The sequence below is a fragment of the Helicoverpa zea genome, chromosome 5 (genome assembly GCF_022581195.2).
Source record: "Helicoverpa zea isolate HzStark_Cry1AcR chromosome 5, ilHelZeax1.1, whole genome shotgun sequence".
Lineage (NCBI taxonomy): Eukaryota > Metazoa > Arthropoda > Insecta > Lepidoptera > Noctuidae > Helicoverpa > Helicoverpa zea.
In genome coordinates this window covers 9,907,437-9,930,836 of record NC_061456.1, presented here as the reverse complement: position 1 = coordinate 9,930,836, position 23,400 = coordinate 9,907,437, and the positions used below count along the sequence as shown (strand labels likewise).

The 23,400-nt window shown below is 35.6% G+C and overlaps 2 protein-coding genes across 4 annotated transcripts; one reads left to right on the top strand and one right to left on the bottom strand.

The window, feature by feature from the left end:
* Window positions 1-108: 108 nt before the first annotated feature.
* On the bottom strand, window positions 109-5,512 carry LOC124630747 (serine-rich adhesin for platelets-like). Of its 2 annotated transcripts, XM_047164727.1 has the most exons (8): window positions 5,419-5,512; window positions 3,924-5,276; window positions 2,158-3,834; window positions 1,691-2,062; window positions 1,321-1,554; window positions 1,081-1,227; window positions 783-1,001; window positions 109-303 (listed from the first exon to the last, which is right to left on the bottom strand). In XM_047164727.1, the coding sequence occupies exons 1-8, from the start codon at window positions 5,471-5,473 to the stop codon at window positions 242-244; spliced, it is 4,119 nt and encodes a 1,372-aa protein (XP_047020683.1). In that variant the 5' UTR covers window positions 5,474-5,512; the 3' UTR covers window positions 109-241. The 2 variants fall into 2 exon arrangements, with proteins under 2 accessions (XP_047020683.1, XP_047020684.1); XM_047164728.1 differs by lacking the exon at window positions 1,321-1,554.
* Window positions 5,513-15,122: 9,610 nt separating this feature from the next.
* Window positions 15,123-23,278, top strand: LOC124630198 (LMBR1 domain-containing protein 2 homolog). 2 transcript variants are annotated; one of them, XM_047163939.1, is made up of 10 exons: window positions 15,123-15,733; window positions 15,944-16,128; window positions 16,762-17,140; window positions 17,215-17,385; window positions 17,679-17,856; window positions 18,413-18,594; window positions 19,019-19,258; window positions 19,726-19,927; window positions 20,267-20,368; window positions 21,134-23,278. In XM_047163939.1, exons 1-10 carry the CDS (start codon window positions 15,560-15,562, stop codon window positions 21,346-21,348), a joined length of 2,028 nt encoding a protein of 675 aa, XP_047019895.1. In that variant the 5' UTR covers window positions 15,123-15,559; the 3' UTR covers window positions 21,349-23,278. The 2 variants fall into 2 exon arrangements, with proteins under 2 accessions (XP_047019895.1, XP_047019894.1); XM_047163938.1 differs by having other exon boundaries at window positions 21,101-23,278.
* Window positions 23,279-23,400: the final 122 nt, after the last annotated feature.

Here is a 23,400-nt window from a genome sequence, read left to right as displayed (position 1 = left end):
ATTCTGTGCTCAAATACGTAGCAATGTTTATTTAAATATTTTTTTATATGTAATGCTTTCACTTTGACAGACGTATTTAATTCAGTGTTGAAATAATACACAAGAAAATTTGCTAGACATTGTTTAATAGGTAATTGGCAATTTCATCACATCTGTATACAAATTATGAAAAAGCCCTTAATATATAGAAACACAGTAAATAAAAATATACTTATTTTCTAATAAAGGTGAATAAAAGCACTCATGGTTTATAATCTTCGATTTGCAAAACCGTCGTCGTCTTCACGATTTTTGGTGTTTTATCTGTAATTGAGAAATATGACAATCATGAAATCAATATTAATGTAGCTAATGCTCAATTACGCGACACAATAGGACAGTAACAATAAAGTAATAAGGAAAGCAGTTTATAAAGTACCTAAAACAGAAATAGTGGACACTGTGTGATGGACAACCAAAGATGTAAAAGGAAAAACAATTGCACAATTATTGTGCAATATCTATTCTCCGAGCCTTTTTCCCAACTTTGTTGGGGTCGGCTTCCAGTCTAATCGGATTCAGCTGAGTACCAGTGATTTACAAGAAGCGACTGCCTATCTGACCTCCACAATCCAGTTACCCGAGCAACCCAATACCCCTTGGTTAGACTGGTGTCAGACTTACTGGCTTCTGACTAACCGTAACGACTGCCAAGGATGTTCAATGACTGCCGGCACCTACAGTTTATATTGCATAATACTCAAAAAATTGATGAAGCATTAAAAAACAAAAGTTAAAATTACCATCTTGACTTGCATACGAAGTCTCCGTCTTTTCTATGACAACGGTGCCGTTGCAATGTATTGTCGTAACCTTTTCTCTCTCGATAGTCGGTTGAGGGTTCATGTTGAAGAAGTATATCACATCGAATTGCGTGTCATTCTTCGACGCCAACTTTTCAACGAAATCTTGGTTGGTTGTTCTAATCCACATTGTTGGTTCCCCTTCGATAGTTGCCATATCTAGAAAATCATATAAAAATGTAATTAAAAAAATTGAACTCACCAAAATTCATGTAAAAAATATGATCATGTCTCATACCAATTTCAAGATTCTGATTTGTGTTTTCATCTTTGCTAGTTTTGTTCTTTTCACAATCACTTGCGTTCGATGTCTTAGAGTCAGCACTGTCGTTATCGTCTGTTTTGACCTTGATCACTACCGATTTATCATCTCTGTCTGCATCACCTATATCAGCAAAATCAGCATTAATACTTTCAACTCAAAGATCGGAATCAATATTACCGATTCCGAAGAATCATTATAAATATGGGACATCACCTGCACTTTCCGAGACCTCGATAGTAATGGCGATGATATCGTCTTCAGAATCATCGACCGCGCTAACAGTTATTTTAACATCAGTCTCGGACTGTTCTGATTCTAATGAATTATCACCAGGAGGAGTGTTTACATCGTCACCTGTGTTTACATCGATTCTTATCGATGGTGAGACAGGCGAATTATCATCACTTTCGGCCGGAACATCAGTATTTGTAAGTGAATTGTCTACAGCTGAATAAAAAATATTGAAGCTTTATCAGCTTGCAAATACAATTGAAAAGCAACGATATTCAGTAAACATATAACGAGAATGTATTGTGTTTGTGTTACATTTGAGCTCCTATCTATTATTTTGTTTTAGACTTACCTGTGTTGCTGTTATTTTTCGTGGTCCGAGTTTGACTGACGGTACTTTCGCTGTGTTCTTGTTCAGTGTTCTTCTGGATGACATTTTGATTGGAGTCACTAGTACTATCGCTCTGAGAAACTGTGCTGCTTTGAGACTCTTGAGTTGAAATTTGCTTTTTGTCCGTAACAGACGATGATACTGTTTTATCATCTTGCGCAATATCCTTTTTATCGGATTTAGGTGTACCAATATGAAATCTAGGGTGAGTGTATGTAGGCTTTGTCGTTGTAGTTGCTGGAGCATCGCTCACATTATCTGTAGCTTGTTCTATTGGTGATATTGTAATTATTTCGTCTTCTGTAGTAGTGTCTGCTGATGGCGTAGTAACATCTGTAACATGTCACACGGTTAAGTTGTAATTTGCTTAATTATGTATAAATAAGTAAATCAATTACATTATAAATATATAAATGAATCACACTCACCAGATGAAGCAGTTGTAGAGCTTACAGAATCGTCCTTGTTACTTGGTGTACTTTGGACCACTGGTGCTGGTGAAGTATTTTGATCAGAGACAACAGAAGACGGTGTTGTTGAAGTTGGGCTGTTGTCAGTTATGGATGAATTTTCATTCGCATTAGAATTGCTATCATCATCTGATTGATCCAAGTTTGAAAGCGATGAGTTGGAATCATCAAGATTTGGTGATTGACTGTCATTCTTTGGTGAAGATTGATTTTTATCATTCGCACTCGAATCACTACCATCATGTGGTTGAATCACTTCTGAGGGTGATGAGTTAAAATCATCACGAATAATGGGTGATGGATTATCCTTCTTATCTGAGGTTGAAGATGAATCTGATGGCTGATTGTCTTTTGCAGAAGGTTTTTGTGGCTTATTGTCATCACCGTTACCTGATTTATTGTCATCAGACGACAATGATTTTGAATCATCATGATTTGGTGATTGGTTGTCTTTTGGAGATAGAGGTTTGGGAGTGCTATCATTAGGTAGGTCAACACTTGGAGTTGAAGATGAGTCATCATTAACTGGTTGATTTTCTTTCAGAGGCTGTGAATTGTTACTATCATTATTGTCTGATTTGTTGACCTTTGAAGAAACTTGTTCCGAATTATCAACAGTTGCTACTGAAGTTTTCTTCGGAGCCCCTGGTTTCGGAGTGCTATTATCATCAGGCTGCTGTACATTTGGAGCCAAAGATGAATCATCATCATTGTCACCTGAAGACGGTTTATCGTTATGAGAAGGCAGTGGTTTAGGAGTACTAACGTCATCTGGTTGATTCACGTTATCAGGTAAAGGTTTTGTGTCATTATTGTCATTATTGCTTTTATCTGATTGATTTGCGCCGGTGACCACTGATTTTGAGTCATCAGTGATTGATGATTGACCGTCCTTAGAAACCAGTGGTTTAGGAGTACTGTCATCGTCAGGTTGTTTAACATCATCAGAAATCAAACCATCATCAGAAGTTGTTGATTTGTTATTCACATTTTTATCTGGGTGATCCCCACTTACTGATTTACTTTCTGATACACTTGATTGACTTTCTGTCGAAACCAGTGGCTTAGTGGTATCATCCTGCGGTTTGTTTACGCTCGAAATGGTTGGTTTAGAATCATCATCATCCGCAGGTAGTTTCACATGTGGATGTGGAGATGTTGAATAGTTATCAATACCGTGGTGTTTTCGATACAGAGGTGATAGCTGCGATGTTTTATCATCCGCTGGTTGGTTGACATATGAACTATCATCATCTGCCCATTCGTTTGAAGAAGGTAGTGGTTTAGAAACTCCACCGTTTACTAGTTGACTTGGTGCAGGTGTGGTGGTACTTGTTGGTAACAATGCAGGTGTAGCACTAGTTATTGGTACCAATGCAGGTGTAGTGGTACTTGTTGGTACCAATGCAGGTGGTTGCGGTTTAAGCACCTTATCGCTTTGAACGTTTTGTGGTTTACCTAAGGGAGTATGCTTAGTGTGTATTAGGCGGTATTTTGAATTCTCTTTAGCATCAAGATCGAATTTATCAAAATACTCGACGCTTCCATTTGCATGTATCAACACATAAGGCTTGTTATTGACTGCTAGAAGATCTTTTATTTTTGGGTGCGATGCAATGTTCTTCAAGTCATATTCTGAAAAAGAAATCAAATAGTTATGTTTAGCATCAACAGAGATGGAAGTAAGATTTGTATAGTAGAACTAGAATTTTCTAAATACTTACGGTGTATTCCTGAAGTTAACTGACGGTAAAAATCGTTTTCTGAATTCGTAGTTGCTACAGGAGCGGTTGTAGTAGAAGTATACTGTGGCACAGCTTCAGTATTTTTATGTCCAAGATTCAATGCTGCGTCAACATGTGAGGAAGCACTTTGAGCAGCCTTAGAATATGTATTAACTGGTGATTGTTTGTTAGGAACCAATCCGGACCCATAATTATTATTTACATTTCCAGAGTTAATCCCATATGTATTCGTTTGGCCTACAGATGCACCATTGTAAGTACCTTCACGTGCATAGTTATTATAATTAGTACCTGGCCTATAATTATGTGAATATCTGCGAACCAGAGGTTTATCTGCTAAAACCTTTTGTATGATGGAAGCAGCTTCAGCTTTATTATCTACGGGCACAAGAGTACTTGGTCTGTTATCAGTGTTATAGCTATCAGCTACAGGTACATCTTGGAAATTGTTGTTGATCGTTGTTACATCTGCAGCATTTCCTGAATCAGCTTGAGGGTTTTGAATAACTTCGTAGCTACTGTTTCCTGATTCTTCTGGTAAAACTTCTGAAGAAATAACATCAGGGGCTCCATTATAAGGAGAAGCAGATTCAGAATCATAAAATTGCTTACTGGCTATTACCCCTGCATTATTGTTAGATGCTGTACCTTGACCATTTCCATAATTATCGTAAGGAACAGATTCACGAACCACAGAGATAGGTGCAGAATTTTGTACGTATTTTGTAGATACTGAACTCGGTAATCCAATATTGTCGATAGGATATTGCAACTGTTCCCTTGCTGGATAATACCTATTTACTGAATAATGTCTTCGGTTCACAGGTGCAATAAATTGAGGCTTTACATACTGAACTGGGCCTCTGTATGGTTCTTGAACTGTTGTTACTAGAGGCCTGTCATTGTTAGGGATAACTTCTTGGACATTTGCGGCATTATATTGATTTTGAGCTCGCCAGTTTTGATATCCAAATTGTTGGTTGTCTAATCCGATTTGAGGTGCGTTCGATTGGTAAGAATGTGATCTTATTGGATAGGAGTTAACTCTTTCCTCCTCTACAGAGGGGGCATAATTCAGTAACCTCTCTTTTCCAATCAGGGATGAACTAAGACCTTTGTTAAATCCCTGGTTTCCAAAACCACGTGTTCCTTGATTTGCAAAATATTCCTGGTTATTTTCAAGTTGAAGCCCAGAATTTTTTAATACATTTTCGTTTTGAGTTTGTGCAAAATTTGCATCGACATACTGTCCGGCTGCATATTTGTTAGCCGGCCAGTTAGTTGGCTGGAATGCTCTTTGCCTGACTAGTTCCTCGGAATGGGGAACCGAATCTGCGAACAAATTAAATGGAAACGGACTTTGAATACGTTCAAACATACTTGCTCTAAATTGTTAATCTCAACGGCTTGCTAAGTCTTACGGGATTCTATATGAAAATAATTAGTCTAAATTGTTAAAGAAAGATGAGCTTACCGACAAATTTGGAGCAGAAAAGCAATACACAAAATAATATCACTTTAAACTTCATTGTCAACTACATCGACGGTGTTTCACACAAGACTGTTAATTTCAGGGCCCTCTTTATTGTTAAAACCGCGTGTGGTGTGACAAACAAAGCGATCGAAAAAGCTGTGCACATAGACTTCTATTGTCACCATCCTGCTGTATTGTTCTCGTGCGTAGGCACACGAAAATTGCTCATTACGTCACAAACAAAATATAGTACCCATCCAGTAATAATATTGACTCCCAACAGTGTATTGGAACTAGCAGCCATGCTACGCTCAATTTTCAATCCTAATTAATTAAGAATACAACGCAATATTCCTTTTGTTAAATCTATTGTTCCTTTATACCAATGTTTGTTATTAAAGCGTGTCTTTTGTTTCAGTCCTCACCTACTGGCCGTTTTTCTTGCCAGATATACTTGTTACAGATGATAAATGCTCACAACTAGACAAATAAATGAACAAAGGAAAATAATGAAATGTGTTTTCGTTGTAACATTATACGTCTTATTTACATTTTATGTAGAATTTCTTTGCCGTTTGTGGAATTTGAAATAAACGACGGTTTTATTATGACGCTGTTTATTAGAGTTCCGTACAAACAAGTCTATAAATTATTAAGCTAGACTAATTTGTCCATTAATCAGTAATTATGTCACTAAGCTTCATTATGCTTCACAAAAGATGTAGGTGTTTCTTTTGCCACTATAACAACGAATACTAAAAACAGAATAAAATAAACAGGAAGAAAACCCATAAAACAAACGTCTTTAGAATTTTTGATATACAAAAATAAAGTACGGAACCTTTCGTTCGCAAATCGGGATTAATTTACTTACTTTACGTATATAAAACCAATATTGTCTGCAATTAATAACGGACAAGGTGATGTCAAATTGTAGTTATTTATGATGTTTTTACTACGAACAATGGGACGAAAACAAGACACTTGTTTGCCTTATTTTTAGTAGGTACTAATCCAAAAAATAATGCTCGAAAATGGCTTCTCAAAAAAGTACAAAAAGGCATTAAATCAAACATCTGCATCTCATTTTCATAACGTCTAATTTTCATAGATCAAAAATTCCAAGAGCAAATTGGTACGCATATAAATAGAAAATATTTTAGTGATGTTGGAAAATATTATCATGAGCAAAGAGCTAAGTAGGTTGGTGGGTATTTCATCAACTATCAGTTATGTAAAAGCTTTTGATGGTACAGAAACATTATTTTTATTAGGTATTGGTTTGTTCTAATACAGAACCTCCAAAAATGCCAATAAGTGTCTTATAAACTAAATAAATAAAATAAATAAATAATGTCGGGATACCTTTGACACACGGTCGGTTAGCCCCATGGTAAGTTATTAATTAACTTGTGTTATGGGTGCTAACCCAACTGATAAACTACATAGAGCTACATATATACATATTTATAAATACATATTGTAACACCCAAACCACGGCCAATAAGCATGCTCATCACTCAAATGTTGACCGAACCGGGAATCGAACCCGGGACCTGTGCTTCGGCAGTCCGGCATGGTGACCATTGTCGAGGACCACGAGGTCGCAAAACATAAACTTTATCCTGTATATTATTTATACGCTTAAAGTAATTCTTTTATAATTCGGCATTAGGTAATTCTTATTATGGTATTTATTGTATTTGTAAGAGTATGTAGGTATGACTATTTATTATATTTTGCTAAAATAACATATACTGAAAAATCCTCTTTTTTTTCTAGCTTCCACATTATCCCAGCTAAAACCCACGTTCGAACCTAATTAAGGTTTAATACAGACCCAAAATATACGTAAACACCTACCTCGTTTATACCTGAGTGTGGTACTAATGTATGAATGTAAAGCGGCTAGACAGTTTGCATGGAAATCTCCCGCATTTAAACGTTCTCCCGTGCCGTATGGAACGCATCATGCAAATGGATATTTGGTGCCAATGGTACATTTTTTCCAGAAAATAAATATAATTATATGGGTTTCTGTATCTATACTTAATATTATAAAGCTGAAAAGGTTTTTTTTCCTGTTTTGAGCTCATTAATCTCAGGAGCTACTAACTAAGTTTAAATTTTCTTTCAGTTTTAGATTGCCCCATTTATCGAGGAAGGCTATGGCTCTATTATCTTCTTTCAATGTGTTTTCTTATCTCGTATAGCCTAGGTCATTTTATGAGTACTAGAAACATATTTATTAACATTCCATAAGCTCCAACCGACCATCGACCATAGTCTCATTAAAACTATATTCCTCTACATTACCCAAAGATGCAGTAAGCATGAAGGTTTTACTCAGTCTTCTAGTTAGAAGGCCTGCAGTGTAAGTAGTGTAGGCTACACTCAAAATAGCCGGTATAAGCCCGGTTCTGTTATTACTCTATAATAAACTTCCGAATTGCTCTTCACAAGGCGCTTACTGGCTGAAAATGGTGTTTCATAACTTCATAAAGCTCTGAAATGTCAAGAGTGGTGGCTGTTTATGAAATGGTTCAGTAGGGTTAACTTACTTTAGTCATTAGGAATCAGGTAATATTGTTCACAATGTTTGTTTTTTCCTTTTTATATGTGACTTTCTTAGAATAAATAAGATTTACTTAGATAATATATATTTACACCCGAATGACATAAAATAATTGAAATTAGCAGATTTCTGTTTCAAACCAAAATGTGGGTGCTTACGCACTATTCTTATGCTCATTTCAGTTTCCCGATTTATTCAGCAATAATATCCAAACAAAGTAAACTGAATTATGTACGGAATAATACATTTAATATAAATGAAATGACAATGGCAATAAAAAAGGTATTAACTAATGACTAACAAATTTAATTTATATAATATATGTTTTATGTTTATTGTATATGTTTTGTATATAGTAAGTATTTCATATTTAGTTTTGTATAATAATAAGTAGTTTAAGTTTGTATATATAGTGTAAATAAATAAAATAATTTAATTTAAAAATAATTATTTAAATGAATAGTTAGTTACTGAACCCTATTTAAAATTCAGTACATAAGAAGAACTTTGCTCGCTGGGAACGTGTGTTGCTCTTGTTGTGACATTTTTACGTTTTACGTAATCCAGAATTCGCGGTACATTGTACCACTAAATAAAAATGTCAAGTGGCTTCCAAGTTTCACTAACTACCCACACACTTGACTTGGAAATTATTTTTATGAGAATTTTATGAGAACATTTATTTCAAAAGTAAAATTTAAGTTGTATTGTTAATGTGAACTGTTTTTTTAATCGCAAAACCGTATTCAGAAGCTAGAGAGTCTGATAACCAGTCTTACCAAGCTGTCGAACGTGTAACTGGGTTGAGGAGTCAGATAGACTGTCACTCCTTGTAAAAAACTGGTACCTGCACAGCTGCAACTGGTTAGACTGGAAGCCGACCCCAACTTAGTTGGGAAAAAAATAGGCAGATGATGATGAGGTGACTCTACCTACCTATAGGTACCCTGATCCCTGTACTTTTAATAGATAGAAAAACTAAAAACTATTTAAACTAAATTGATCAATAGCGTGCTTAACAAGCATTTGTACTCGGTAATTACGTTACCGAAACCACTTACTTATCCGGGAGAAAATAGAATTAGCTATTTTTCCTCGATCATCTCCTTCAAGTACATAAACTGTGATACGATCACGAACGGAGGTTTTTGCACGAACGTAGGTAAGTACTTACCCATCGATATAAGTACCCAAAGGAGATTAATGTCTGACGTTAGTAGTAAGTATCAGCTTAGCTAGGAGAACGGTATTACATAGTTAGATACCAACCTACTTGAAGATCGAGTAAGCAAATATATATAAGATGCTTTAATATTACCTGCCAGGACTTGAATGGGGGGTAGTATTGCGTTTATAGACTACAATAGTAAAGATAAATAATTGATTATTTTGTCTTTTTTTTTTCATACAAAAAAAAACGTATAAGGCCGGCAGCACACATCCGGTTTCCGGATACGGTTTCCTGATCAGGAATTAAGATTCGGGATTCCGTGTCACTAGCGCACACATTCGGTTTTTTTCATTCGGAATTTACATGGCCAGTACGTAAAGAGGAACCATATTGAAGGCACGACATCATGGACTATGACGAATTGATTGCTGTTGCACTTTTACTGGCGCTAAACAAGAAAAAGAGGAAACGACGTTACTGGGTACAACCGTAGAATGCTCAAAGATTATCCGAAAGTCAATTCTATGTTAAAACAGCTAAATTACGAGCATACCCAGAAGAATTATTTATTAATTATTATAGAAAGTCCATTAAATCCTTTGATGAACTTCATAAATGTCTTTACTAACAATAATGGATTGTATTATCTCAATAAAAATTGATTATTATTATTATAAAGGCAAACATATGAGAGAAATCAAAAAAAAACTCATTATTTTTGGGTGTTTATTTATGTAAATATGTGTACGTTTGTGAATTGTTCAATAAACAGGATTTTTTTAATATAATATTTAATACAAAAATAAAAACTTATATAAAAAGCCAGTCACAGGCGGGCTCTGAATGCTCTGATACACGTCCATTCGGAACAGGGCTACCTTGATTCAGAATGAAAATTTCCGTATGTGTGCGGCGGTCAAACCAAATTGTTCGCGAGCGCTGCGTTCGGAATGACGACATCAGGTTTTATTCCGTTCTGGGTCCCCGAACGCACGGAGAAAATTTTAAACCGAATGTCAGGTTTTTTTCCGTCCGGAAAAAGTAAGAACGTGTGCGCTCTTGTGAACATTTTGTATGAAAAAAGAGCATTCCGGTTTCCGAATCAATTCAGGAAACCGGATGTGTGCTGCCGGCCTTAATTTGTCTTAATTTATTAGTTTAAAACCATCCAGTGGAGTTGCGCGTTGCCACTCTTGCAGAACAGATAGAAAGAGATAGCAGTTGTTTTCATTGACGAAGCGACACTACGCGCGTAATTTGTAAACCACGTTATGCAGAGAAGAGCCAATGTTAATTTAGCTTGTTAAGGCCGGCAGCACACATCCGGTTTCCGGATACGGTTTCCTGATCAGGAATTAAGATTCGGGATTCCGTGTCACTAGCGCACACATTCGGTTTTTTTCATTCGGAATTTACATGGCCAGTACGTAAAGAGGAACCATATTGAAGGCACGACATCATGGACTATGACGAATTGATTGCTGTTGCACTTTTACTGGCGCTAAACAAGAAAAAGAGGAAACGACGTTACTGGGTACACCCGTCGAATGCTCAAAGATTATCCGAAAATCAATTCTATGTTAAAACAGCTAAATTACGAGCATACCCAGAAGAATTATTTATTAAGTATTATAGAATGTCCATTAAATCCTTTGATGAACTTCATAAATGTCTTTACTAACTATAATGGATTGTATTATCTGAATAAAAACTGATTATTATTATTATAAAGGCATAGATATGAGAGAAATAAAAAAAAACTCATTATTTTTGGGTGTTTATTTATGTAAATATGTGTACGTTTGTTAATTGTTAAATAAACAGGATTTTTTTATAATATTTAATACAAAAATAAAAACATATATAAAAAGCCAGTCACAGGCGGGCTCTGAATGCTCTGATACACGTCCATTCGGAACAGGGCTACCTTAATTCAGAATGAAAATTTCCGTATGTGTGCGGCGGTCGAACCAAATTGTTCGCGAGCACTGCGTTCGGAATGACGTCATCAGGCTTTATTCCGTTCTGAGTACCCGAACGCACGGAGAAAATTTTAAACCGAATGTCAGGTTTTTTTCCGTCCGGAAAAAGTAAGAACGTGTGCGCTCTTGTGAACATTTTGTATGAAAAAAGAGCATTCCGGTTTCCGAATCAGGATTCCTGATCAGGAAACCGGATCAGGAAACCGGATGTGTGCTGCCGGCCTTAATGTCTCAAATTGAATTGACTGTTCCGGGGAACGACATTCCTTCACTATTATAATCTATAAACGCAATACTACCCCCCATTCAAGTCCTGGCAGGTAATATTAAAGCACCTTATATTTTGTAGGCGAATTAAAAATGTAGTTAGATATTTGTCCTGTTGTTGTCGCTAACATGATAAAACAATGCAAACGATCATGATTAAAATGTGCTTGAAGAGATCTGGAGTAAGGTTCAGTTACAGGCTAACAAACTACATACGTATCTATCATATCATATCGTTTATTTCAAGTATGTGGATTGCTAAGAAAATTAGCATTCAGAAACATCTGAAAGTCCGAATCATAATTTGCGAAATTCAGACCTATATTGACAAAATGAGACACCATTTGCCAATGTAGGTACAGGTCTAAATTTTGTTTTCCGTCATACGTAAACGCGGGAGCAGATTAAGGCTTTGCCTAAGCTTCTTATGGCCGGTTCCGGAGTGGGTACTTAGGTACCATTAGGTACCTAGTATTAGTAGTGGGTTTATCTATTCAATTTTTAGAAACCGGCCATTACTAGGAATACATACCTACAGATATACATATACAGATATAAATATGTAAAGTTTTAATATAAATAAAATAAACTTTTTTATTTGGACAAGACAACAAACACCTGTACATATTTGGAATTGCCCTAAGGCTAAGAGTCTAAGCATTCCACAAATCAAACATGCATAGACAAACGAGCCTTCATTCTGCCTCCGCTTGTCCCGGACCAGACCGGATTCCTGAAGATAATAAAACGCAGTTAAACACAGTTCGCCGCAGTGTTAAATCTTCTCTAAACCGGGAACAATTCTCTCTACCGCGCCGGGAAATGCCTCCGTCGTATCTCACAACGGACATTTTTGCCGCGAACCAGTCCGTATATTTTTCAAACTTGGAATCGCTGAAACGACTAGGGAATGGATTTGTTGCGGTACTGGCAACTGACACTGCATAATCTGTTTCATTGAAACAGAAACAGAAAAAGATTTGAATTGAAAGCAAAGAAATCTGGATGAGAATGGATCGACCTACACCTTTCTAGAATTAGGTTTTGATAGATCCCTATTATGTTTAGCAAAGTTTCATACGTACACAGAAAATATTTATTTTATTTATTTATAAAATATTTGTTACACACCCTTTTCTCTAAGATACCTACCTTCTCCAAGTTCGGATAAAATATTTCAAGAGCTACCTTCTCGGTTTTTCATCGTTGTTTCAATAAGAATTACTCTTCCTTTCACGAGTAGGCGCTTTATCGTGTCCGGAGGCATTATTTCAGCACTCTAAACACGTACCTACCCATTCGTTACTGTAGATATTGGTGTCTACTGAGTTATGTAGGTATGTGATAAACTAAAAGATAAAATCACTGGCATAGATAGGTGAGAAAGGTACCTACCTAAAATGGATCTAAGCCAGACTGCCGACTTATAAGGTATTGTTGGTAGGTACTTTCTAATGCCATTCGCGTATCTAGCGAGGGTTCATTTTTCCCACAACTGGGTGTCTGCCTAGCTTACCTGCTTACCTACTAACACTGAAAGGTTACTTCATACCTAACGTAAGTAAAGGTAAGTACCTACATAGTTATTTATTTATTTATTTAGTACACTATGGAGAACTTACAGCTAAACAAAAACAAAATAAAAAAGGAAGTCTTAGTCGATAGAGAGCCAATTAAATGTAGTGAGCCAGTTATATGTAGGTACTTACCTTTACATACGTTTTAACAGATTGTGAGGAAAAGACTACGTAACTATTCGAATAAGACGTATCTGTTATGGACCATGTGATTAATTCGGGCATTATAAATAATGCCCGAGCATTATGAATAATGTCTAGCTTTATCGGGCCAAGTGATTAATAACTATCTTAACTTCATTATTTATCACATTGCACGGGCATTATTATATTGCTACATGACAGTTGGGCAATTTGATAACAAAGCAAAAAATTGAAGTTAGTGACGAAAACGTATCCCACGTAACGGTTGCCCGGGTAACTGGGTTGAGGAGGTCAGATAGGGCAGTCGCTCCTTGTACAAGCAAGGAAAAAAACCAAGCCGACCCCAACATAGTTTGGGAAAAAGGCTCGGAGGATGATTGTGACGAAAACGTATCGCTGCAAAACCGACTCCACGTAGTCTTGTCTGTCCTACCCCTAGAGTGCAATTCAAAACCGCGTAAGTGTGGAGGGGCGAGGCGGCCTGCGAGCTGAGGCGCAGGTAGTTTTGAGAGCGTGAAAACCATCTGCGACGATAAGCTCGCATGGGACCGCCGGAGCCCCGCAGCACCGGAGCCGTGACAGAAGCCATGCTTGCTGCATGTTGCTTGCTTACATTTTAAACCTACTGAGTTCAAAAATTAGAAGCTAAATAAATAAATTTTATGATGTCATTTAATAGTAGGTATTTTAGAAGTTTACTGTTAGAATGCATGCTACTTTAGATGCTAAAAAATAACCATCATGCGGAGTTGTATTTAGAGTGGTTTACTTAGAAGATAACGAGTGGCTGAGATAGTATTATTTAGATGCTCGTTAATTGTGGCTGACTTAGTAATTTAGAAGGCAACATACATTATTCGGGGCGAATAATTATATTAAAACGGAGCCTGTTTAATAAGCACCCTTTAAATATGACTTTCCTTAACTTTTAAATGCAAAAACTAGTGGATTTTTAAGGCAGAAGTCCCTCATAATTAATCCAAATCATGAGGCTGATTATTTAAGTGGTTTAATATTTAGTTTATTTTAAATTAAATGGCAATAACAATAAAAAATTGAATATAAATATGTTGTTACTTTGCTTGTATTACTTTGCCCAAAAGGTCACGGGCAATATGTATAGTGCCCGGTCAATTTGATTATTTGAATAATTATTATCAAATTGCACTCTCATATTGGGCATTTTTCATAATGACCGGGCATTATGTATACTGCTCAATTTATCACTTGGTCCATAACATATCTATCCATCGTTAATGACATACGATATCGAGTAACGAGTTTTCCTTGTCATTGTAAGGTAGCTTTTAAAAAGAATTCCTTTCAAAGGATATCAAAGGTCCATTCAATCAAAGGCTCCGAGGTAAAGCCGATAATCTCGCCTTCCGTTCCATTTGTTTCTATAGTAGCTAACCTTTTTGTAACATATTTTGGCTGTTACACCTTTGCCCAACCGGGTAAGGCATTGATTACAAACATGGGATGGAATGGGTTTTCTCAAAACATTATTATTACTGTGTTAGGTACCTACTACGACCAATGTTAGAGATATCTTGTTTTTTTTTTTTCATTTTATCAATTATTAATATAATTACGATAAACCGGAAAGCACCCAGCTTATCGAGAGTTTCCAACTAATGTTAAACTTATGAAAATGTTTAATTATTCCTTTCTTATCTCTGGTATAACTTAAATCCGTGATTATTAGTAAGACTGTAGAGTACCACCTATCCATATTTTTCAGTTTCAACTGAATCGGTGCAGCCGTAACATAACATTAGATGTTCAGAAACGTAGCAATTCGATCTTCGTAAATGCTACTTTTATAATCTGTACTACAGTGCGTTCCATTTCAGAAAGTTTCCTATTTAAAGCATTACTTTTTGGACGACGGAAATAAAATCCTTCTGTAAACGGAAATTCACACTTGTAAGACAGAGATAGATTCTATTGACAACTTTCAAAAATGCCAATAAAATTCTAATAGAATCAGACTTGCTTTTTTTGATTGATTGTCTTGATAGCGATTTGTGATGTTATCACAATGCTTATTTAAAGATTCTGTATAATTGTGGAGCAATACATCAGTGTTCATTTTAGTTTAAAGTGTTTACGATTTTGATTAACTCCTGCGACAATGTCATCACAGCCAATCTTTTGCACCTAAAAATATGTCAGAATCGAGGGGGCCCGAAAACAAAAGTATTGAATTCGACCCTATATTACCCGATGCGGGAGTATTATTCTACGAAGAATGTCCAACGGAGTATGAAATAGAACGGCCTAGACTGCTGCCTTTGAAATCTACGACTCAGATTCGTTTCGAGCAGTTACAGCACGAAGCAGCAAGAGTTTGGAGAGAGAAGCAGAAGACGGCGAAGAAGAACTAAGTTTTTAGTTTTGTGTAGTGTAGAATCGTGTCAAAATGGCTTACACGTTGTTTGTGATAGAACTGATATCTGCGTTTATATTAGCAGCGACTCTGCTGTACCGATATGGTGACTGCTACAGAAACCACATCATAGTGACCATATCTGTGCTGACAGCATGGTACTTCTCATTTGTGATTATGTTCATCTTGCCTCTGGACATATCGTCAGTGAGTACACAAAAACTATTAATTTTGTTTTGATTGATCAACAACTTTGTCATCATATTAAGAGCACCAAAGAATTGATCCTCGCTTTTGCATTTTCAAATAAAACTACAACTACTATTATATTACTGAATGCGTTCCTCTAACTGTAATATTCATATTATTTATGAAGCCATAAACCTGCTAATGCTAACTATTTCTTATATCCCACAGACTGTGTACCGACAATGTATGGAAAATGCAACGAAAGCCACAGATCCAACTCAAATGGTACAAGGCAATGTTACCACTGTGGCTCCACCTACCGTGGAATGTCATAAGCCTTGGAGTTTCATGAGCTCGGATGTGTTCCCGAACCTTTGGCGAGTTGTGTACTGGACGTCACAATGCCTTACTTGGTAAGTTAGCAGTTCTTATAGTGTCAATTGTATAACGTCCAGTTCCTATAAAAATTAATTAATATATTTTTCTCATGGATGCCAGTTTTCCACGCAAGCCTGAGGTTTGACTATACTTAATATACGTAATGAAGTGGAATCATTGTTTAAGGCTACAAAACTACAGCAACGAAAGATATATTACTTCAGACTGAGACCCTGGAAAAATAATTGTCATTATACTTCTTATGACATGTACATTTGCCCAGCATGTCACTCTCATGCAACATCATAATTGGCCAAATATGTCTCACTTACATGAGACTTGAATGCCATAATAGGGGAAAAAATGAATTGTTTCTTCTTAGAACTGGCATAAGTGAATTATTGTGTTAGATAATATCACTTTTTGTTTGTTGTGTTTATCATCTTATCTTTCTTGTTATTTACGATGTCATTAATTGGGGTTAAATAGTAGTTAACGTTATGATAAGACTATTTTATTGTATTGTTAATATTTCCTCTTTTATATTTTGTTTTGTATTGTGACATACATACATAAATAATAACATCTTTATTAATCTGGTTAAAGATGAAAGTCTATCAATTTCAATGTTTGAACTATGTAATGTAATATGCAATAATTCCTTCCAGGCTCATCATGCCAATGATGCAGTCATACAGCAAAGCTGGTGACTTCACAGTGAAAGGAAAACTGAAGTCAGCGCTAGTTGACAACGCCATCTACTACGGTTCATACCTATTCATATGTGGCATACTACTAATATACATTGCCTTAAAACCAGGCATATATTTAGACCCCCCTAAGATAAAGGCCATAGCTTCGTCAGCCAGTAATACATGGGGTCTGTTCCTATTGATCCTGTTACTCGGATATGCCTTGGTGGAAGTGCCTAGAAATCTGTGGAACAATTCCAAGAAGAACTATACATTGACTTATTGTTACTTCAAAATAGCTAAGCTGAGTACTGATAAGTGTGAAGCTGAGGAAACTGTTGATGATATTTTGGATGTAAGTAGAAGAATTGTAGTCATACACACAAAAATAATAGTTAGCCTGCAACTAACATTAATTCTTCAATTCAGAGCCTTAAAGCAGTGACAACAGCAGTTGGTTCCGGCCACCCACTTCACCGTCACGTCGAGACTATAGTCCAGAAGTTACCAATAACACTCCGGGACAGGCTCAACGGACGCGCACCGCCAGACAGACCCATACCACCATCATTGAAGTCACTTGTCAATCTACACAAAAAGGTAACAAATAATAGCAATAATATAGTGAAGAATTAAAGTGGTTATGCGATTTAAACTAAGCATTTGATCATGTTCATCATGAAGCAGAGGTTAGAAAAAGCCTTGTATTCTATAAGTTACTTAAATAGTTTGAGCTTTACCCTCTATTTAAATATGCTGTACTCTTATTGTGTGATTTATACTGTCAATAAAAGCTGCTATACACATAATGCAATAAATTAACTATGGGTTTTCCACAGGGTTCAATTCTGGGTCCACTGTATTTTCTCTAAACTAATTACTTATTTCTACAGACTATCAAAGCCTTACACGTGCTGCAGCGTACAGAAACGCAATGGGGTCTTATGTTGGAACGTATATTCCATCTCGAAGATATTGCTGCGAACCAGCGATCGCCTGATCACAGGTTCCAGCACACTTTCCATACACCAAGGCCGAGGCTGCAACGGATATTTTACCCACCTATTATTGGTAAGTCTTTATAATATCGGTCATTTCCCTTTAATTTAATATCGCCCTTCAATATATCGATCTTTACTCGCAGATTCTGTATTATAAGGGAAGTAATAAATAGATAAAATGCAAGTAAAAATTTGTATTTGAAACATACATTAATATGTTTGATATTTTCATACTAACCACCATAGAAATGGTTGCTATTATCAACCTGTTCTATCAGCATGTTAATCCAAACAATCGACCTTGAAATTCATTTCAATACAGATCCGACTGTAAATTGCCCATTAATGGCCTCCAAATAATGTATGTACATAATTAACAACTTTTATGGCGAAATATTCGAATAACGAATTTCTCATCTAATCAGCTTATATCATTATGTAACAATTGAAATTCTTAAAATAACTCCCTAATTAATCAACTTAACATTCTAAAATGTTACTGAATTCAATTTATTTGTGAGCCATTTTGAAACGAACCATAAAACACTTTGATAATACATTTTCCACCTAAAGGCATAAGGTTCAATTTTAAATAAAAAAATGTATGAATCTTCTTTCTTTTTCAGAATGGTATTGGGAATGTTTCCTGAAACAATACTTTTTGAAGACAATGGCCGTGATAACTGGTATCATGTCTATAGCTGTGGTGTGGTCGGAAATGACTTTCTTCTGCAAAAAACCCGTGCTGTCTATATTCGCGAATATTGTTATAGCTGCTACTGATACTTACAATTATTCGGCTATCGAGGTAAGAGTATTTATATGACAGACTTCTTTACATGATTGGTGAATTGAATTCTGAAATGTCTGGCACAAAGATTCTATTAAAAAAAAATCTGGGTTACTTTGAAATCTTAATCACATATAATTATTGTAAATTATTGCAATGGGTAGGTTAGAATGAGCCAGCACATTTTAGTAATTATTTACATTTTATACTAGATAACTTCTGTAAATTATAATAACTTTTAAACGGCCGAACCAATTTTCGTGCGTATCTAACTGCGTATCTAACTAACCCACAGCTGGCAAACCAGCTTTCAACTAAAAAAAAAATCGGTTCATTCATTTTAAAGCAATGGTGCCACAAACAACCACAAACCACAAATTTATAACATCCCTATTTTTGCTTACATGAAAAACCACCAGTAACAACCAACTTTCTCCCACAGGCAATATCAACAATAATAATCGCCTACATGTTCTACTGCGCTTACTCCACGGTACTCAAGATCCGTCTGCTCAACTTGTACTACTTAGCTCCTCACCACCAGACCAATGAGTACAGTCTCATATTCTCTGGTATGATGGTGTGTAGGCTGACTCCGGCTATGTGCTTGAATTTCTTGAGTTTGATACATATGGACTCCCATGTTATAAAGGAGAGGATTATGGAGACTTATTATACGCAGGTGTGTTGGTACAAGTTTAGATACATAGATTGATTTTATTATATCCTTCAAAACTTTCTTAGATAGACTTTCAAAGCAATCTCCATTCTCTCTGTGGTAATCTCTGTCTCTGTTGTTTTAATTTGGTACTGTAAAGCACTCAACCCCAAACTGAATCTGGTTAGACAGGAAGCCAACACCAACATAGTTGGGAAAAGGCTCGAGAGATGAGGGAAAGTATGTAACTTACTTACAGTTACAATGTACTTACAGTTTGTTCAGAAACCAAATTTTAAATCTTTCTTTTGCAAAGAAACTCTTGATCACCTAATTTTGCTGAGTTCCTTAGACAACATTTACACATGTTCATCTGGCATTACATTTATTGTTATTTTTAACGATTCATTTTTACAACCTTGATTATTATAGGAGTAGACATAACGCAGGATTTACATACGAACTTCATTCATTATCAACTTCTTCTCCAGATAATGGGCCACATGGACGTCCTAGGCATCATAGCCGAAGGTTTCAACATCTACTTCCCGATGCTAGTAGTGCTGCTATGTGTAGCCACTTACCTGTCGCTCGGCAGTCGCTTGCTGTCACTCTGCGGCTTCCAGCAGTTCGTGGGTGATGATGAACTTACTACCGATCTTGTGGATGAGGGCAGAGAGATTGTCAAGCGAGGTATGTTACATACAATTGAAAAAAGTGGATGAGGATTCTTAAACGGCCGAGTAACATAGTGACCTTTTAAAGGTTAAATATAGAGTACCATGTGTGTACATGAGTAAATCTCTAACTATGGTTGACAATAAGTTCTCAGGAAACTAACCTTGATCTAGTTTTTTTTTCTCTGTGTGTGAGTGTAAGAGGGGTGTCCAAAACTACATAGGAGTACATAGGAGATTGGAATAAAGAGGCCTATAAACATATATACGCGGACGAATTATGAACCTCCTTCTTTTTTTTGAAGTCCGTTAGTAAAATATTATTTAACATGCTGAATATGTTACTTTTTAACAGAGAAACGCAAGCGCCAACGTGCGGAGGACTCGTTGACTCGTCGCCGCGACTACAGCGAGAGATTCTCCAACTACAGGAGTGCACGCGACGCACAGGATGGAGGTAATACGACATACCTTTTCTAACTATTCGATTTTCTTACTAATCATCGAATTTCTACAAATAAGTTAATAGAAATTATAAAAATTTTGTAATTTTGATAATTTAAGCAAAAAATATCAAATGTTCATGATAATTTCATTTTTTGTTTGCTGTTTTTTAAGTCTTATTATCGACTTGTACCGCATTTATAATCTACATTTTTTTGAACGTAGTGTTTCTTAAATCAAACCTTTCTTCGTTCATACTCTTTTGTTGTATTTTTTGTGTTCATCATACTTGTGTCGTGTTGTCTAACCTTTTTTGTGACGCACTTAAATCATTTCCGCACTACTCCTAATGTACTATTCTGTTCTGTTTATTGTTTGCGATTGCTCTTGATATTCATCTTATTCAAATTCTCATCTTTAATCAAGTAGATACTCAACCTTTTTGCTGCTAAATAATAAACAATGCGTAGAGTGAACGACTTGAAATACATAGAGTTGTAGCTCTTTTATAACATGTCATGCCAAAAATTATTGCTTTTGCATGTGACAAAAACATTAATAAAATTAATTATTATGATTGGATAATGCAATGGCCCCAAGTGGGCTTTATTTTAGATTCATTGCCTCATAAAATAGTTTGATTTCCGTTTTCTTAAATATCAATTATAATCCAAACAATAAACCGACCCTTCTTTCCTACCATCAATTAATGTATTCGGTTATTGTGCATGTGTACACATTTCAGCCCACACCGGGCTTCTAAACGACGTGGATTCAGATTACTACGTGCAACCTAGTCCTGAACGAAACCAGTCTGCTATCACCGGGTACCAGAGAGCCGAGGTTCCATATAACAGGTCCAATCTTACGTTGGAAGATGAGTTGGACCATCGCTTCGGTGAAAGTACTCTGCCGTCCATACGAACCGAGTTCGATGACCGGAGACGAGATAAGATGACGATGCCCCCTCGAGGTTTGTTTGATGATGTATAAAGTGCAATAAGGTATTAGGTAATTGTAGAAGGTTCTTGTGGGGGTATTGCTATTTAGATTTGTGATTTTCGAATATGAGCCCTAAGGTCATTAAGTTAAGGATTAAAATCGTTTCAAGCTTTTACGTACACATTCTGTTGTTGAACTCTCAATACCCAAAGTATGAAGCCGTGCCGTTCTTATGACAATACCTTCACAAAAACAGGTCAATTAAGTTATTATAACTAGATTTAAAACAATTGTTTTAGTGATCGTTATTAGTGATAATTGCAAAATAAATGTATTTGAATGTTTGTAAGCGTGACGGGTGTGTGCTGAGTAGATTCAATTGATTTATTTTAGGTACAAATATAATAAAATAATATATTGCTTACATTTTTATATGGATAATAATCTAATTAGTATGGAGACACCAAACACAATAAAATATTATATTTTATCATTACATAAGCTTGCTTGTGCAATATAATTAATACAATTTTAATACATATATCAATTCTTAAATATGACGCTATAAATTTTACTGTAATATATTCCAACTTTTAACACCTTTGGACAAAGACCATAGTCTCGAACTATTAATTTAGCTAACTCTTTTCTTTAACTTTGAAAAAAAATGTCTTGTCTTTTAATAATCGACTAAAACTGCACCAAGTCTTTGCGCGGCACTTTGTAATACTAACAGTTGGATCGCGAACGCTTTGTGGTGCCATATTTAATTTCTTTGGTTGTACGTTCTGTAAGGCAGCTTGTATAATTCAACCAGACTACCGCCCGATTCTTTAGTCTTACTAAAAGAGCTAATAGTAATTTTAGGTATGTGTATCAAAATTCTAAGGTAATATATGGGATAATGTTTCCAACATTTGATAGTTTTAGCATCCTGTAATGTTCAATTCGTTTGGAACAAAAAATGAACCTTAAACTTTTCGCATAAAGTTGAAAATTGCATGGTTCTGGCAAGCCTTAGAGGTTTTGATGCACTTAGAACTATTTGGTGTAGAAAATCCTTATTTTATTTTAGAACGGGCGCTAATGGTAGTTTAGTTGTGAAGTAGCATAATAATGTAGGAAAACACCAGGTTATATTGAGTCTACGAACGTTGTTTTATTATAACATACAGATTAAAATAAGAATAGGATGTCGTCACAAAAGCAACTTTTTACTTACGAACTTTTACTATAAATTCCGAAAGTAAAGAAAAAACGGCAAGGCCAGAACGAAATATCTTATTACTGTTTTGGAATATGTAGAGTAATAAAATCTTGTAGCATCATCCACCCATGTTTGTTATATCTATGCGTGTAAACAAAATGATTACTGGATAAAATCATCACAAGGACTAAAATTCTATTCTTATTTGATGGTAAACGTTTTTAATAACAAAAGGCCTAAAGCACGTTAAATATTTATGTGAAGGGTGATACTTTGTAGTTGTAAATCGTTCATTCTGTATTATATTTATTAATATTCTAACACTTTTATTTAGTCAACTTTTAAGTAGATTGTGGGTTTTAGGTTACATTTAGCGATGAGTTCTAGACATTGTGCTAAAGAAGAAATAAAAAGAAAACGGAATCTTTTAAAATTAGAACTGCTAAACCATACTTTTTGGTAAATTGCATGCGAAACTTCTGTGTAAGATTTTTATCAGTCAATTAAAGGAAGCTAGTGGTCATGAACTCATCTAAATCTGTAATGCAAAGCCTTGATTTTAGTCGAGATTATTATAACGCTGATTATTCTAACCCTTGGGGTACGTATTTAAAAGAATATAAATAAATTGTGTACTATTTTGCGTGTACATAAATATTACTTATTTAGCTTAGGCAATGTTTTTATGCTAACTAATTATTTTGTTATTGTATACTTTGTCATTCCATAGGTTTATTTAATGCCGTAGCATTAAACACTGATGTGATATTGTTATTTTGGTGTTTTACTTAATATCCACGTTCAATAACCCAATCTTTAAGCACTAACGGCCGTTACTAATATTCTATTTGTGATTTTGTTTACTGAAAGGTAGGAATTTTACATTACTTGCATGG

Coding starts and splice junctions, on each gene's coding strand:
- LOC124630747 (XM_047164727.1), bottom strand. CDS start 5,473: ATGAAGTTTAAAGTGATATTATTTTGTGTATTGCTTTTCTGCTCCAAA. Junction 3,835..3,923: donor GTTAACTTCAGGAATACACC/GTAAGTATTTAG, acceptor TTTCTTTTTCAG/AATATGACTTGAAGAACATT. Junction 304..782: donor TTCGTATGCAAGTCAAGATG/GTAATTTTAACT, acceptor TCTCAATTACAG/ATAAAACACCAAAAATCGTG.
- LOC124630198 (XM_047163938.1), top strand. CDS start 15,560: ATGGCTTACACGTTGTTTGTGATAGAACTGATATCTGCGTTTATATTA. Junction 18,595..19,018: donor ACAATTATTCGGCTATCGAG/GTAAGAGTATTT, acceptor TTTCTCCCACAG/GCAATATCAACAATAATAAT. Junction 19,928..20,266: donor CAGAGAGATTGTCAAGCGAG/GTATGTTACATA, acceptor ACTTTTTAACAG/AGAAACGCAAGCGCCAACGT.